This window comes from Nyctereutes procyonoides, unplaced genomic scaffold (assembly GCF_905146905.1).
Source record: "Nyctereutes procyonoides isolate TBG_1078 unplaced genomic scaffold, NYPRO_anot_genome, whole genome shotgun sequence".
NCBI classification, from domain to species: Eukaryota; Metazoa; Chordata; class Mammalia; order Carnivora; family Canidae; genus Nyctereutes; species Nyctereutes procyonoides.
In genome coordinates this window covers 7,667,707-7,685,644 of record NW_026575082.1, presented here as the reverse complement: position 1 = coordinate 7,685,644, position 17,938 = coordinate 7,667,707, and the positions used below count along the sequence as shown (strand labels likewise).

The window sequence follows — 17,938 nt, the reverse complement described above, 5'->3', positions numbered from 1 at the left end:
GATATTTAAGATTTGTTTTCAGCATTCATAAGTGAGATCAGTGGAATTTTGTTTTGTTTTTAACGTGTTGTCTTTGTCCAGTGGTGGTATCAGTATTCTTTGGCTTCAGAAATAAATTTGGGAGATTTCTTTTTCTATGTCCTAAAGTATAGCTTAGTAAGTATTGTATTTAATGTCTTTAGTGACTTGTCCCTTTTTCTCTCTAAAGGAAGAAGGAGCCATGGTGGTTCCTTGAGGACCTTCTCAGGTTATTTGACAACTATTCATCACTTTTGGGTTCCTGCCTCTTCTGAGGCAAATTTTAGTAATATATATTTTGCCACAAAATTACCCATTTCATCTGAATTTCACATTTTTTAAAAAGGATTTTATTTATTTATTCATGACAGACACACAGAGAGAGAAGCAGAGACCCAGGCAGAGGGAGAAGCAGGTTCCCTACAGGGAGCCTGATGTGGGACTCGATCCCGGGTCTCCAGGATCACACTCTGGGCTGAAGGGGGTGCTAAACCGCTGAGCTACTCGGGCTGCCCTGAATTTCACATTTTTACTGAGTTTTCAAAGTACTCCTATATTTTGACTTCTTGACTTCTTGTGGATCTGTTACTTCATTTCTAATTCATATAAATGCATTGTCCCTTTTTCTTGATTAAATGACAGCTAGTTCATTGATTTTTTGTGCTCTGATCAAAGAATTAACTCTTAACTCTTGTAATGTTTACTACTGCTGTTTTTTTTTTTTACTGCTGGGTTTTTTATTTATTTTTTATTTTTGGTTCTCATTACTGACTTCTGGAATTGAATGCATACTTTAATCTTTAATTCCTTACTGTTTACTTTTGTAAACCTTTAAGGCTTCGAAGTTTTCTGTGAGTTTTAGGGTCTTGCAGAATTGCATAGATTTTCATCTGTAGCATATCCATTATTAATATTAGTTTAAAATGTACCATTTTCCCTTTGAGACTTCATCTCTTTGATTCAAAAGGATGTTCAGTGATTTTTATTTTTGTTTTCCTTTTCAGTTTTATTAAAATCATTTGGTGAAATATTTTCTTTCTTTTTTTTAAAAGGTGGGTAAGGGTCAGAGGGAGAGGGAGAAAGAATCTCAAACAGGCTCATTGCTCAGTGGAGCCCATGATCCTGAGATGACCTGATCCAAAACCAAGAGTCTGACGCCTCTTGAACCAACTGAACCACTCAGACATTCCCTAATGAGATACTTTTCATTATGAGATATCATTATGAGATATTAAATTTACTGATATCTTCATTGTGACTTAACATATTGTCACATTTAGTAACTATTCCATAAGCTCTTGAAAAGCAGATGTGTTTTCAGTTTTTTTTTAAAGATTTTATTTATTCATGAGAGAGAGACAGAGAAGCGGAGACACAGGCAGAGAGGGAGGAGAAGCAGGCTCTATGCAGGGAGCCTGCTGTGGGACTTGATCCCGGGTCTCCAGGATCATGCCTTGGGCCAAAGGCAGGCGCTAAACTACTGAGCCACCCAGGGATCCCATATTTTCAGTTTTTAAAAAAGTTTACAGAGTCCCATATAGCTAAAAGATAAAATTATATAATTTAAATCTGCTATATTCTTCATTTTTGTTTATTTTCTTGGGCTGAAAGCAGTATTTTAATATTCCATCTCGTGTGTAAAGTTTTTTTTTTTTTAAAGATATATTTATCTTGGAGGGAGAGAGCAAAACCGGGAGAGGCAGAGGGGGAGAGAGAGAGAGAATCTCAAGTAGACTGTGCTTAGCATGGATCCGGTCATGGAGCTCAGTGTCCCGACCCTGACTGAGATCATGACCTGAGCTGAAACCAAGAGTCGGATGCTAAACTGTCTTTGCCACCAAAGCACCCCTGTGTGTAAAGATTTTGGGCACTTTTATTTTCTTTGTGGATTATACCTTATGTGTGATATGCCCCTTTTTATTTGTATGACCATTTTTCTTGAATGTAACACTATCTTACTGTTACACTAGGTTTCTTGTGTTTTTGTTAGCATACTCCTCTTTTCATTCTTTTCTGTTAGAGGATTTTTCTTTCTTTTTAAAAAAATCTTTTTTTATTTATTCGTGAGAGACAGAGAGAGAGGCAGAGGCACAGGCAGAGGGAGAAGCAGACCCCATGCAGGGAGCCTGATGTGGGACTCGATTACAGGACCCCAGGATCACACCCTGAGCCAAAGGCAGACGCTTTAACCGCTGAGCCACCCAGGGGTCCCTGTTAGAGGATTTTTCCTGAAGCAATTAAGATTGGTGTTCATCAGTTAATTTAAAAACTTCACCTAACTATGGACTCATGTATTTTTAAATATTTCATTTTTAATTGAAAGAAGTAAATATGTGCTCTTTCATTAATTTCCATATATAGGACCAGTGTCTTTTTTTTTTTTTTTAAGGTCTTATTTATTCACGAGAGACACACAGAGAGAGGCAGAGACATAGGCAGAGGGAGAAGCAGGCTCCCCATGGGGAGCCCAATGCAGGACTTGATCCTAGGACCCTGGGATCATGACCTGAGCCAAAGGCAGAAGCTCAACCACTGAGCCATCCAGGTGCCCTACCAGTGTCTTTTATTTAAATATCCATTGACTGAACTCTTACCAGTCTGAATTATGTAAAATCTGCCCTTAAATAATGCATTATATGTGATTTCCAACTTGGCACTTTTTAAGTAGAATTAGAAGTTAATCACACTTGCAAAGCAATCTTTCTACAAAGGCCTAGATTTTTTTTTTTTTTTTTTTAGATTTTACTTATTCATGAGAGACACACACAGAGAGAGGCAGAGACATAGAGAGAAGCAGGCTCCATGTAGAGAGCCCAATGTGGGACTCGATCCCAGGACTCTAGGAGCACGCTCTGGGCTGAAGGCAGGTGCTAAACCCCTGAGCCATCCAGGCGTCCCAGGCCTAGATTTTTATTTAAAAGTCAAATTTTCCTAGGCTTTTAGAGTGATTTTATTTATACTTAAATGCAGATGTCTAAAAAAATTTTCTGTGGAATTATTTAGTGTTTATAAATCAGCTCACTATTTTTGTAGGAAGAACTTAAAAAAATAAAACTTACCTGTTTGCATGTTTAAAACATGCAGTGAATTTAAATTCAGAAAAGTTTGGATGAGCATCAGCCATATGTAGGAGGTACCTTATGTGATGGAGACATAGCCAGGGGTGATGACTAATAATATTCCTGATTTCAAGGAGAATAGATGTAAATATGATTCACTTGATGGACTAGGATAATCACAGGAAAGCTGAAGAAGAGGGTCGTTCAGTAGTGGCTAATAGAGATTTTATGGTATTTTGAAGCTTTCTGAGACCACTGTTTTTAGTGTGTTTCCATATATGATAGGATTTTTAACACCAGACCTGAAAATCTTTTTTCTAATAGTTGAGTTTATCCCATTCGTATTTATTGGCATAACAAACCCTGGGACCTTATTTCTATCATATTTCATGTTATATTGGCCATTGCCCATCTTTGCTTTTCTAGTATATGATCTCTTTTCCCTCTTTCTCCTCCCTTTCTGGAAGGATTTTTGTATCTGTCCTTTATTTTTCCTTATTTTATAAAGTTAATGGTGAGTTATACACTGACAGATTCAGGAACAATGGAGTAGAATAGAAGGAACTGAAATGGAAGGGCATCAACGGTGGCTTGCTAAGAAACTGGCAACATTCAGGGCAGAGACAATAGTGAAACTCATCTTGCTAATTCTTCTGTGGATGTCTTACTTGCCTTAAAGTCTTGCTCTTTGTTCTTTTAAACTGTCTTCACAGATAGTTTAAGCTGGTGGTTCTAAGTATGGTCTGTGGATCCCCTTTGATAATGATGCTAAAACATGATTTGCCATTCCTTGAGGGTGCAGAAGCAATGGTGGATAGAATTGGTGGTGCCCTTCCCCTGCCAGTCAGTGGCACCAGCTGTGGTTGCTTGAACTTGCACAGCAGTCTTCTGTTCTTTACCTCTAAGCACTTGTAAAAAGAAAATCACAGTTACATTTAAGGATGTCATTGAATGAGGCACCTGGGTGGCTCAGTCTGCTGTCAGCTTATGTCATGATCCCAGGGTCCTGGGATCAGGCCCCGCGTCGGCCTCCCTGCTCAGTGGGCAGGCTGCTTCTCCCTCTCCCTCTGTCGCTCCCCCTGCTTGTGCTCCCTCTCTAGTTCTCTCTCAAATAAATAAAATCTTAAAACTAATGCCATCAAAGAGGCTGTAAAAATTGTTACATTTATTAAATCCTGGCCTGGAATACACACCTTCTCAGAATCCTTATGATATTCAAGTGTATAGAGCGTGCTTTTTACCACATGCTAATGGAAGAAGGTTGTCTCAGGGGAAGTGCTTGTGCTGTTGGAGATGCTGAGATAGCTATTTTTTTCATGAAAGGTCACTTTTACCTAAAACAACAGTTGATGGGACTCCTGGCTGGCTCAGTCGGCAGAGCACATGACTCTTGATCTCAGGGTCATGAGTTCAAGCCCCATATTGGGCAAACTTACTTTAAAAAAAAAAAAAAAAAAAAAACAACTAAATAAATAAAAGAACCGTTGACAAACTATGGTTTTTCAGCCCGGGTTTTCAGTAGACAGTATGATATATTCATTGATGGTATTGATGTTGATAAATTCAAGTGCTCAAGCAGAAATTAGAATTGTGGAGAATGCGTGTCTACCACTATTAGCTTAACTGCCTCCCAGGGTTTATTAGTGTTTTCTGATGAGGTCAGTGGTAGTGATGTTAACATAGGTGATTTCTTTTTTTTGATATTGTATAATGAAGTCACTGATGCATGGTGTTATAGAATCACACATGCATACATAGATACCTGGAAGATTGATTCAAAACTAGACCAATGGATTAGAGTATAATAGAATAAAGAAGTCATTGAAAGGGTTTCTGACTTCCCAGTGCAGCTAACTTTTTAAGATATTACTTGTTGATTTTTGGTATAATATCACAGGAAAGAATATCCATGGTTGTATGAAAAGATTATTAAAGAAAATATTTCTCCCTTTCCCAGCTATATATCTGTAGGAGGTTGGATTCTCTAATTACACTGAAACAGCATATTGTAACAGATTGAATGCAGATGGAAACAAGAGAGTCCAGCTGTCTTAAGTCAGACAGAAAAAAGATTTACAATAAAGTAAAACAGTGCTACTTCTCTCACTGAATTTTTATTGTTTGGGTAAATATATTTTTCAGGAAAATGTTATTTATATTAACATGTAATGAGTATATTGTCATTTAAAAATGAATAAATAGGGCAGCCTTGGTGGCTCAGCATTATAGCACCGCCTTCAGCCCAGGGTCTGATCCTGAAAACCTGGGGTCGAGTCCCATGTCAGGCTCCCTGCATGGAGCCTGCTTCTCCCTCTGCCTGTGTCTCTGCCTCTCTCTCTCTCTGTCTCTCATGAATAAATAAAATCTTTTAAAAAAAATGAATAAATGTTTTAAAATCTCAGTTTTAATTTCTACCAGGGTAAATTTCAGTATATATAACCCACATAGATAGAGCTTTTTGTGGTCTTAAGTAATTTGTAAGACGATGAAGAGATCCCCAGACCGGAAAGTTGGGAACCACGGATTTAGCAACAGGCTGACTGACTCTCGGCTGCCTGTCAACAGGGGAGGCAGCCAGGTTCAGATTCCACATCTCCTATCTCCTGGTGACAAGTTACTTCATTTTGTTGGGCAAATTCTAATCTCTTTGGGACCTGATTTCCTCACTTGTAAACTGGCAATAATAAAGCTGTTTTATTTGTTGAATGTGAAGTAGTTGATACTGTATTTTAAAGGTTTTCATTAGGTGTTTTAATGACAAGCATGACTGTCTCCGGTCAGCCCTTAAAAAAACAGGCTGTGAAATTGTTTGAAGATGTTATCTTCTGCCTATATGAATAAAGTATTCATGTCTAAAACCTTTTCCCATGAATCTTTATACACATTCTCAAGTATATGTGTAAACTTAAAATTTTACAATTAGAAAAGCAGTAAAACTAATTCAGAACATTTACTTGGGCATGATGAGACAGATGGTAATCCTATAAAAAGAAGGCATATATTTTTGGAAGTGGAAACAGAAAAACAGATACTCTTAAAACTTACAGAATGATCTTTGCCTAGCAAAAAAGGGAAGAGATAAAAGGCCATATGGCCTAATAGAACTTTTTATAGTTTTTTAATGTTTAGGATTGATTTTTGTTTATTTAATGTTGAGTTGCATATGGATTGGTAGTTGAAAAAGGAATAATTACCAAGTAGATAATTAGGTATTTTTACTGTGGTTGTCAGTATCTTGTTTTCTGTGAAATGGATGCACTAGTGGGAAGCTTAAGCTTAGGGAACCCTAAGCTTAAACGTGAATATGTATCTGCTCAGAGTCAGTTCCCAGTTCTGCTGGGGCAGTTGTATACATCATGTTGCTTGTCACTGTGGAGCAGTGTTCTTCATTTTGCTGCTGTGTTCACGCAACACATTTTTATTGAGTGCCCTGTTTTGGGCCAGGTATGTGCTAGGTGCTGGGGATAAAATGTAAAAAAAAAAAAAAAAAAAAAAAAAATCGACTGATCTTTGCTTTCATGTAGAATATAGAATCTACTGGGGTGATAGTCCTTAATCACATGGGTGTTTTTTTGTTTTGTTTTGTTTTTAAGATTTTATTTATTCATGAGAGAGAGAGAGAGAGAGAGAGAGAGAGAGAGAGAGGGGCAGAGACGCAGGCAGAGGGAGAAGCAGGCTCCATGCAGGGATCCCGACATGGGACTCAGTCCCAGGACTCCAGGATCACACCCTGGGCCGAAGGCAGCGGTAAACCGCTGAGCCACCCCAGGGATCCCCCTTAATCACGTAGTTAATACAGACAGATCTGAGTATTTCCATTCCAAATGAAAAATCCAGGCGGGAGAGCTATGTAGTGTTCTGAGGTCTTGTACTTGGGGTTTTCACCTACTCAGGAAGAGCAGGATGTGGTTCCTTGAGGAATTGATAGATAAGCTGAAGTGTGAAGGAATTAGTTGGAGATGAGAATGAAAACAAAATTTCATATCAGAGGAGCAATATGTTAAAAGTTGTGTTGAATTGAGAATATGGTAAACACAAATGCTTTCTGTGATTAGAGCAGAAATCACCAAGTAATGGCCACCCTATGTTAAGGAGTTTTCTAACTATTGTAAATAATGGCAAATTATGGCTCGAGGTGGCAGTGTGGGAGGTGAAAGTGGGCAAGTTACCTGATCACCATACCTGAGTAGGTTTGTGTGTCTAAAATTGGTTTACTCACAAGTACTGAGCACCTCCTACACCCTTGGTGTGGTCCTAGTCTCTTGGGAGACATGGGTGAATGATCCCTGCTTTTGTGAAGCTTATGTTCTTTAACAAAGTCTGAGGAGGGGAAGAAAAAGCAACATAATAGGAGAACTGTTATCGTGTGCTAGAAAAAAAGAAATGTGATGCAGTAAGGTGGTTTGTATTGCAATCACATGCCCAGTCAGGGCAGATCTCACCGAGAAGGTGACAGCTGGGCAAAGACTTGAAGGAAGTGAGGGATTGGTGGGGTTGGTGGTGTGGTATTTGCAGCAGCACCAGTGCCTTAAATGGAGCATGTTTGTGGTATTCACCGAGCATCAGGTGGAGTGGAGAGAGCGGCCAAGTAGAGAACGGGAGAGTAACGTTATGTGGGCTCTCACCACTGTAAAAACTTGTGTTTTTACTGAGGCAAATGAAAAGCATTTGGGGTTTTACTTTTCCCGCAGTTTGTCGATTGAATTCGAGAAAGAGCAGAGTGTATGTGGACAGATTGGGCTTTATTGCCTCTGTATGGGCTGCCCTTATCCTCCCCCCTGCTCTTTCGTTGCTCAGGTCTGCTTTCCACATCATGTTCTGGAGCTTTCTTCATCTTCTGTACCTACTTTTCAAAACTTAACCTAATTGTAGATCTCTAAAGCTTAGTCTCACAGCATGTGGCATATCCTCCACGTATTTTCCACCCAACCCCTAGATGAGTCTATGTGTATTTCTACTGTATTATCTCTGTCTGCACACCTACAGGAACAGGTATACAGGTTTCTTTTTTCTTTTCTTTTTTTTTTTTTTTAAGATTTTATTTACTTACTCCTGAGAGAGGCAGAGAGAGAGAGAGAGGGAGGGAGGGAGAGAGGCAGACACACAGCAGAGGAAGAAGCAGGCTCCATGCAGGGAACCCGACATGGGACTCGATCCTGAGTCTCCAGGATCACACCCTGGGCTGAAGCAGTGCTAAACCGCTGAGCCACCCCGGGCTGCCCCGGTACACAGGTTTCTAACGTAATGACTAGTATATTCAAAACTGCGGACCCAGAAGGGTTTGCAACTGTGTTTCCTATCAGAGATCATGTTTTAGCCAATTAACAGTTTTTAATTGAAGTTGAATGTTAATGTCACTAAAATTATATTGCAAAGTGGGGCATTTAGCAAGAATGATTTGTAAATGGAAATTAGATATTAATAAAACCTTTGCATGCAGTTGATTCATTTCTGGCTCTCTCCAGTGTTCATATATTAAACCTGAAATTCAACTCAACCATTGTTAAAAAAATTTATGGGGAGTGTGGTCTACCAGGGAAACTTGGATGGTCCTCTCCTAGAACTAGAGGTAGTTCCAGGTGATTGTTTTAATATCTTAAATTTTATGAAGAAATTGTTCATCTATTTTTTGGGTAAGGTTAAGTGGAGACCTCTGGGTTTTTGTTTTTGAATTTGGTTTTGCCATCCACCTTATAGCCCTCGTGGGTTTGTATATATATGGTGGTATGCTGGAGAGGACGATGTGTGGGCTCAAAACTGGGAAGTGCATATTCAAACTAGAACATGGTGATATTTGAAATCTTTTAATTGTTTTTTTTTAATATTTATTTATTTTTAGAGCATGCATGTGGTGGGGGGGCAAAGGGAGAGGGAGAGAGAATCTGAAACAGACTCTGTGGTGAGCGTGGAGCCCCACGTGGGGCTCGATTTCACGACCCTGAGATAATGACCTGAGCTGAAATCAAGAGTCAGATGCTTCACAGACTGGGCCACCTGGGCGCCCCCGAAACCTTTCATGCTTCTGAATGTGCTTAGAATGAGACCCGTATCCCTCAACATACCGCCTCAGGCCCCCTGCCCCCGCCCCCCCCCCACACACACACCATTCACCTCAGGTACAGCGGGCTTCTCAGGGTTTGCATCTGCAGTTCCCACCTCAGCCTGTGAGCTTAGCCTTCCCTCGGTCTCTCCACCTTAGCCTTCCTTTGCATGACTGGCTTGTCAGAGAGCCGGGGAGGGGGGCCTAGGTGTTATGGAGTCCAGAGTAGGAACCCCAGTATTCTCTGATTGCTGCCTTCTCCTCATGGTATCTCTCACACTCACTAATTATGTCTTCCTGGGCTTACTTGTTTCCTGTCTGTACGGCCCAGACAGCCTCTCCCAAAATAGTGACCCCCGTTGGCTGTGTTGCTACCCAGGGGTGTTCTTCTTTCCACTTACAAGGTTTTCTCTGAAGACAGACTTTTTGTGAGTCGAGACTCCTCAAGGATCTGATGATAGTGATAAAAAGAACAAGGACAAAATATTTGGTCTGAGTCCAAGGCCTTCTCAAAGCCACTAGGACCTGCCCGTGGGTTTATCCACACCCTGCCATGTGGACGGTCAGGGGCAATGGGAAAGCAAAGCTAGGAGTCCATGAACCCTCCCCTGTCTCTTTGTTTACAGTCTAGTCTGACTTAAAGCTTTTAATTGTTGGTCGTGTTCAGAGTTTACTGCTCAAGAATATGATCTCAGACTGCCTCTGTCCAGCTTTTTCCTGTCATTTCTTTGACCTGTCTTGGAGCTTACAGATGTCATCTCTTAGTTTTGTTTCAAACAGCATAACTTCTCTTGGATCCAATGGAGTATCTTACACATGGAGGAGGAAGGGACTTTATGAAAAATAGCTTACTGCAGAAAGCACGTTCTGAGTACCTGCTGTAAGATTCATATACTCAGCACCACTTTTATTTCCTGAGATAGCATCATTCATATATATGTAATACCATGAGTGCTCTGTTTTTCACCCATGCTCACCTGTTCAAAAGCAAAAAGATTTTTATTTCTAGATGTACTTCTGTAACTATGTGGAGGTAAGTGATGAGGGGGAGGGTGGCACTTTATATTTTTATTTCTTTCTCTTCGCTCGTGTTTATCTGATTGAATTTCTTCAGTAGTCTTACATACCTGAGCACAGAACACATGCCACATGAAAGTCCGGGGATAGATTCTGTGTGGTGGAACTCGCTCACCGACAGGCAGGTGTTCTTCTCCTTGGCCTGTTTCATTTGTAGCAATGACTTTTGATTTTGTAGGAGATAGACTGCTCCGTTTTGATAAGAGGAGACTTAGCCAGTTTTGCACAGTATGGTTCTCCTATCTCATCATTCCTATTATGTACTTAATAGTCAAGGAATATTTACTTGGTATCAAAGAATTTAGGCAGTACATATTAAATATGTAATGGTAGTTCCTGGTTAGGAATATAAAAATGAATGAGACGTGTCTCTTATCTTCAAACACTACAATCTGGGGAGATAAGATATGAATAGAATGCAAGCAGTTCTAGGTCACTCTGTGACATACTATTAAGTAAGTGCAGGTTGAGTATTTGGAGTTCAGACAAGGGGGAGAGAGCTCCCTTCAGGCCGGATGATTAGAGCAGACTTCAGGAAGAAGTATAATTTTTTAAGGAGTTCTCTGAAACATGGATTAGGAAAAAGAAAGGAAATATTTATCAGGAGGAGGGAATAGCATTAGCAGGCACAGAAGCAGGAAAACAAAAGCCTTTGTAATTATGACTGAAATTGAACTAACATTTTATTCCAGCCCTAGCTAGTTAACTGGGCTTGACCCTATGGGTCAGGCTTTAGGTTGGCTGACATGCTTGAGTTTGACAGATGTTGGAATGACAACTCCAGACAGACCATATATGAGCCATTCTGGATGTTGACCAATTGATCTAGTGCGTCAAGAATTTGCTGATTTTCAGTGATTATTGTAAATACTTTCTTTGTAACATCTCTGTTACTGGGGCTGAACATGTTTGTTTTGTCTCATGTTTATATCCTTTAGTTTTCTATTTTATAGCTATTGGTAATTAAGTTTTCTTATTCTCTATGTGAATTAATGCTCAGTTCTTTTATGAACAAAATTGGATTTGTTGCTAGTGAGCCAGAAAATTATCACTAACACAGGAGGTTTTATTAGTCTTCAGGTCACTATTTCAGCCTGTTAAGGCAAATAAATGCAATTTCTACTGCTATGAGGAATTGTACTTAAAAGTTCTCTCTGATTGAGAGAAGTTAATGGACCTTCTGGTATACTTAGGTTATCCTGTTTTTCTCAGCTCCACAAAAGAATTTGACAGATGAGATCTCAGTCCCTTTGTAGTATCTTTTGAACTGAAGTCTTATTCTTTTATTTTTTTTTAAGTTTTTACTTTTTAAAGTAACCTCTGTAGCCAGCATGGGACTCAAACTCACAACCCCAAGATCAGGAGTCGCATGCTTTTCCAACAGAGCCAACCAGACGCCCCTGCAGTTTTATTCTTTATCCTTTCGGTGCCGGGTTTAAGACATTTATTTCTATCTCAAAGTCTTAAAGATATTTTGTATTTTATTCTAACTAAACTGAGATTTTCACTATTAGATTTTTAATCTACTTATCATCTATTTTCACTGCTGGTGTGAGGTATGGAGTCCAGTTTTCTCATTTTTCCAGATGTATAACCAGTTGTCTTAGCACTGTGGAGAAACTGTGTCCTTTGCTGTTGGTTTGCCTTCTGTTATATGTCAGCTTCCCATGTATGCCTGGGCCTGCTTCTGTGTGTGATAGTGTTTCTTTATTTGCAAAGATTTCTGCAAATATTTCCATGGTACACACATATGTAATACTACAGAATTATTTCATGTTACTCTTGAGTAGTATTTAGTTGCAGCAGAATGTATAACTGACTTTTTAGGCATTTGAAAAACTTGTTTGTGTCATGGAGTGTGCACATGCAATGTACAGATTTTCATGAAGGTACTTTTGCCTTCCTAAAATACTTCTGTAGAAAGGCAAGTTGATATGGAATTAGTATGTAAATGCTAAGTATAGTAGGTTATGTGACCTCATTGGTTGACGACCCCAGGAGCAGGTGCATAGTTTGTTGGGGTGCAGGGTGCTGCGGCCAGGGCTGGGGCTTGCTCATCTGCCAGGCCCATGGATTGGGCTCATGTGATGCAAACACATTATACTGATTTTTACCAGAAAGCCACTTTGTTCATTTTTTTTAAAAAAAAGATTATTTATTAATTTATTCACAAGAGACACGGGGTGGGGGGTGGGGCAGAGACACAAACAGATGGAGAAGCAGGCTCCATGCAGGGAGCCTGACTTGGGACTCGATCCTGGGTCTCCAGGATCACACCCTGGGCCAAAGGTGGCGCTGAACCACTGAGCCACTTGGGCTGTCCTACTTTGTTCATTTTTACTTGCTGTTTATTTCCATGATGTACAGGATATTGGCTCCTTTCTACTTATTTTTTTCTTACTCATTGACCTTTTAAAATTTCTTTTTTTTTTTTTTTTTTTAAATTTTATTTATTTATTTATTTATGATAGTCACGGAGAGAGAGAGAGAGGCAGAGACACAGGCAGAGGGAGAAGCAGGCTCCATGCACCGGGAGCCTGATGTGGGATTCGATCCCGGGTCTCCAGGATCGCGCCCTGGGCCAAAGGCAGGCGCCAAACCGCTGCGCCACCCAGGGATCCTAAAATTTCAACGTAATTTTACACACACTGTTATTCCCAAGGGAACAGCTTATTTTGCTTACATTTTATATCAGCCTCTTTCTAATGGCAGGTCCTAATTCATCTCAATCACATATCAACAAAATATCTAAATTCTACGGCATGGTGGTTTTACATTTACAAATGTACCTGTCACAACCGCAGTGTGAGCAGGGATTGTTCTTCTTGTCAGTAGAGATTAGATATTGGAATCTGTCTTTGGCTACAAACCTATCATGTCTACTCAAAAGGAGTGACTTTGCCAGCTAAAGCATGTGGTCATTCTCTGTTTCATGTTTATGAATGGCCATATTTTTGTCAAATTAAGAATGTTAATAACTTAAATATTACATGTTCATACTTAAGTAGATGATAATGGTACTTGGGGAGTGTGTTAATCTAATACACAACTTGTTTAAAAATGACTGGGACTCCAAATACTTATATGTGTTTTACTTTTTACAACTTGCTCAAAAACATAGTACATGACAGTGGACTTTAAAATTGCTTTTTCCTTTATGGAGATGATATTGCTGATCCCCTGACAGATTGTCTGATCTGAGTGGTTTTTATTAAAAATGATTTCATGCAGATTCTATGTCCACAGTAACCAAATCCTATCTGTAAAGTAAGTGTTGGTAAGATACCTCTCCCTTCATTTGCCACCGTGTTATCATCAGTATATTACTAATAGGTTTGTCTTATAAATTATCCATTCATACATCTCTCTCAGCTCCTGGATTATGAGGCCATAAACGATTTATTAACCTGCGTATGACCATACATTGCTAGGTATGTAGCAGGGACTTGGTAAACGCATAATGAATTACTGAATGTCATCGAGCTTAGGGCTCTGCGTATGACCATACATTGCTAGGTATGTAGCAGGGACTTGGTAAACGCATAATGAATTACTGAATGTCATCGAGCTTAGGGCTCCAGTCTTTTGCCAAGAAACAGAGTGATGCTAAACTGATGGGTGGGGAGATTGGAATCTTGCTCTTTTATTAGCATTTTGCATGAGTTGAGCTAATCATCCTGTTAGGGCATTGTAGATACTCTGATGGTTGCAGAAACTGCAGAGCACAGATAGAGAGGAAATAAAACATGATGTGTAGTTTCAACAGAATGTTTTTGCAATGTAGTTATGACTGTTATGAGCATTACTTCTGGGACCAAAGTTTTTCCTATAAAATGACATTCAGAAAGTCTTTACAGGGACGGCTCAGTAGTTGAGTGTCTGCCTTTGGCGCAGGGTGTGATCTCCGGGGGTCCTGGGATCGAGTCCCACATCGGGCTCCCTGCAGGGAGCCTGCTTCTCCCTCGGCCTGTGTCTCTGCTTCTCTCTCTGTGTCTCTCATGCATAAATAAAATCTTTTAAAAAAAAAAGTCTTTACAGAATTAAAATCCTCTTTTCAACAATGGAATGTTGTACAAGATAGTTTAGAAAATATATTTTTGGACATAGAAGTAAAAATTTGTCAGGGAAACTACAAAAATAAAGATGAAGAAATAATAATTCTGGAAATAGGCTTCATAATCTTCTTTAAAATAGACCCACACATTGACATATCTACTTTCCTGGGCGTACCCCCAGACGAGCAGGCCGCAGGCTGTGCTCGGCGCTGCAAATATGAAGGTGAAAGAACCTTCTTGTCAAGGAACCCACAAGTATGAGGGGACATGTCTAGACTTTTTTCCCAGGTTATTACAGATTTTGGGATTGTTTCTGTGTATTTTTACAGATGTTTAAATATTTGAAAGTGTGTATAAATTGTTGAGCAATCAACCAGACTCGCTACACGGCCACTTCGCCTTGGCGGCATCCTCTAGAGCGTGCGTGGCTGGTGACACAGGCAGCGGCGGGGCCCGTGCGAGTTCGTGCAGAGGCTGAGTGTCGGCTGGTAGAAGAGCGTTAGGAGAGACAAGGACATGAACTCATACTCAAAAGCAAGGTGCAGAGAGGAAGGAGGAAGACTCGGGTTTGTTGTAGTGTTACGAGATGTTTGGAGTGGACAGTGAGCTTCTCGTGTGCCGGCGGTGAGTGGAAAGCACCCCGGCCCCAGTGGGGCTGACCTCGTTGTCCACGCGCTTGCGTGTCCTTGTTCCGGAGCTCAAGGAGCAAAATAAAACTTCTGTGGAAATATTTTTTAATGTGGCTTCTTTTTTTAACTGTATGTTTTATTTTTTTAGAGCATGGCTCCAAAGGGTCTATGAAGCTGGAAGAGTACCTAGATGCAGCATTGCAGCCCCTCCAGATGTGTGAGGAGAGTCTTCTGGAGAGAAAGTGATCCTCTTGCAGTAGGTAACTAGTCATAATGAAGAAAATCAGTCTTAAAACCTTCCGAAAATCTTTCAACTTGAATAAAAGTAAAGAAGAAACGGATTTCATGGTCGTACAGCAACCATCGCTAGGCAGTGATTTTGGAAAAGATGATTCCTTGTTTGGTAGCTGCTACGGGAAAGATATGGCCAGCTGTGATATCACTAATGAAGACGAGAAAGGTGGGAAGGGCAGATCGAAAAGCGAAAGCCTAATGGGTACGTTAAAACGACGGCTGTCTGCGAAACAAAAGCAGAAAGGCAAGGGCAGCACACCGTCCGGGAGCTCTGCCGACGAGGACACCTTCTCCTCCTCCTCGGCACCCCTGGTCTTCAAGGACGTGCGAGCGCAGAGGCCCATCAGGTCCACGTCGCTCCGCAGCCATCACTACAGTCCCACACCGTGGCCTCTGCGACCCACAAACTCTGAGGAGACATGCATCAAAATGGAGGTGAGAGTCAAAGCCTTGGTTCACTCTTCCAGTCCGAGCCCAGCCCTGAATGGGGTCCGGAAGGATTTTCACGACCTTCAGGCTGACACCGTGTGCCAGGAACAGAGCAATTCCCTGAAGAATTCGGAATCTCAGAATGGAGACTTGCATCTTCACCTTGACGAACATGTGCCTGTAGTTATCGGACTTATGCCTCAGGACTACATTCAGTACACCGTGCCTTTAGATGAGGGGATGTACCCTTTGGAAGGACCGCGTAGCTATTGTCTGGACGGTTCTTCTCCCATGGAAGTGTCTGCAGTCCCCCCGCAAGTGGGAGGGAGCTCCTTCGCCGAAGACGAGAATCAGGTAGAGCAGGACCTCGTGGTGGCCCCGGAGATCTTTGTGGATCAGGCGGTGAACGGCTTGTTGATTGGCACCACAGGAGTCATGTTGCAGAGCCCCAGAGCGAGTCATGACGACGCCCCCCCACTCTCACCGTTGCTACCTCCAATGCAGACCAGTCAAATCCAAAGGAACTTCAGTGGGCTCACCGGCACAGATGCCCACGTGGCTGAAAGTATGCGCTGTCATTTGAATTTTGACCCTAATTCTGCCCCTGGGGTCGCTAGAGTGTATGACTCCGTGCAGAGCAGTGGTCCCATGGTCGTGACAAGCCTTACAGAGGAGCTGAAAAAACTTGCGAAACAAGGATGGTACTGGGGACCGATCACACGCTGGGAGGCAGAAGGGAAACTAGCAAACGTGCCGGATGGCTCTTTTCTTGTTCGGGATAGTTCTGACGACCGTTACCTTTTAAGCTTGAGCTTTCGCTCCCATGGCAAAACACTTCACACGAGAATTGAACACTCAAATGGTAGGTTTAGCTTTTATGAACAACCAGATGTGGAAGGACATACGTCTATAGTTGATCTAATTGAGCATTCGATCAGGGACTCTGAAAACGGAGCTTTTTGTTATTCACGATCTCGGTTGCCTGGATCTGCGACTTACCCGGTCAGGCTGACCAATCCAGTATCACGGTTCATGCAGGTGCGCTCGTTGCAGTACCTGTGTCGGTTTGTTATACGTCAGTACACCAGGATAGACTTGATTCAGAAACTGCCTTTGCCAAACAAAATGAAGGATTACTTACAGGAGAAGCACTACTGAAAGATTATGAGAACCCTGCATCTTGCACTTTGGGATTTAGAAAAAGAGTTTGAAATACAGTTTACAAACTTTCATTGCTATCAAAATCTTTTGCTGCCATACTATTTCAGTTTTATGTGTAAAAGTAATGAATTTGTTTAGGGGTGGGGAAACGTGTCAGCAAGGTGTCTTGGGTTTATTTTGGTTCTTTAAAAAGGGAAGTCTTGAGGTTTTGGAAGTGTGAATTATCTTTCATAAATGTGCAGAATAAATCACAATGTGAATTATCAGATTCTCCTTAACCACCCCCCCAAGTCCTTTGCTGCTATCCACTGTGATTTTTATGCATTAAAAGCACATTTCATGTGTATTTGACCCTAAGTAAAGTTGAATGAAACTTACAGAATGAATATTGTTATGTCTCTTTAAATGGCCTGTTTTCAAAGATCGTGTTGAATAAACATACCCGTACGATAAAACGCAGGATTTACACATACACTGAAAATGATTTTTAATCTCATACTTTAGAAAGATTTATTTAGAATTATGATTTGACATAATCTTGGGTATTGGAATGCAGAACTGCAACATGTCTTTTATGACATTTCTAAATTGTTTTTGAGGTTGTGCTGTTTTTGGTTGTGAAAAGTTGAATTTTTCTGTTGCCTTCATTTTCATCTTGTGGTTTGTCTCTTAATAAATGGCCTTACATTAAAAAAAAAAAAAAAACATAAAGAAGTGTATACCACCAATTTAGAAATTGTTGCCTTTTCTGTCATTAAGCTCTGGTACAAATTGGCATAACATAAAGACCCATGAGACTGGAACTATTATTGAAGAGATGTTAGATGATCATAGTTTCCTGTGATAGTAATGTTTTTGCGTTAATTATACTTTCCTTTGGTAAGGTGTTTTCTCTGTGATTCCTTTAGCTTAGCCAGCATTTTCTTTGGGTGAACTTGATGTAGAACAGATTTTCATAAAAGGACTAGATTCTCTTGCAAAATTTAAGTTTATATAAAGTTTTAAATTGATTTGAGTAGAAACATTGTTTTAGAGTTGGATTTATATTCTTTTACATAGTCACTATTAAGATGTGCTAGATTTGACCCTCCCTTTTCTCCACCAAAATCACAAAAAAAAACCCCAATGACTCTAGTCGAAAAATTGTGGAAATTGCAGAGCATCATGTAAGAAGAA

The 17,938-nt window shown here is 40.5% G+C and overlaps 1 protein-coding gene across 7 annotated transcripts in view; it reads left to right on the top strand.

Moving 5' to 3' along the window:
• LOC129514537 (suppressor of cytokine signaling 6) overlaps positions 1-17,490 on the top strand; it is a 35,689-nt gene extending 18,199 nt beyond the window's left edge. For all 7 annotated transcript variants that reach the window (XM_055333189.1, XM_055333188.1, XM_055333182.1 and 4 more), the window contains one exon: positions 15,027-17,490. In XM_055333189.1, the coding sequence (XP_055189164.1) occupies positions 15,152-16,759 (1,608 nt within the window). In that variant the 5' untranslated portion in view covers positions 15,027-15,151 and the 3' untranslated portion in view covers positions 16,760-17,490. The remainder of the gene's footprint in view (positions 1-15,026) is intronic.
• Positions 17,491-17,938: the final 448 nt, after the last annotated feature.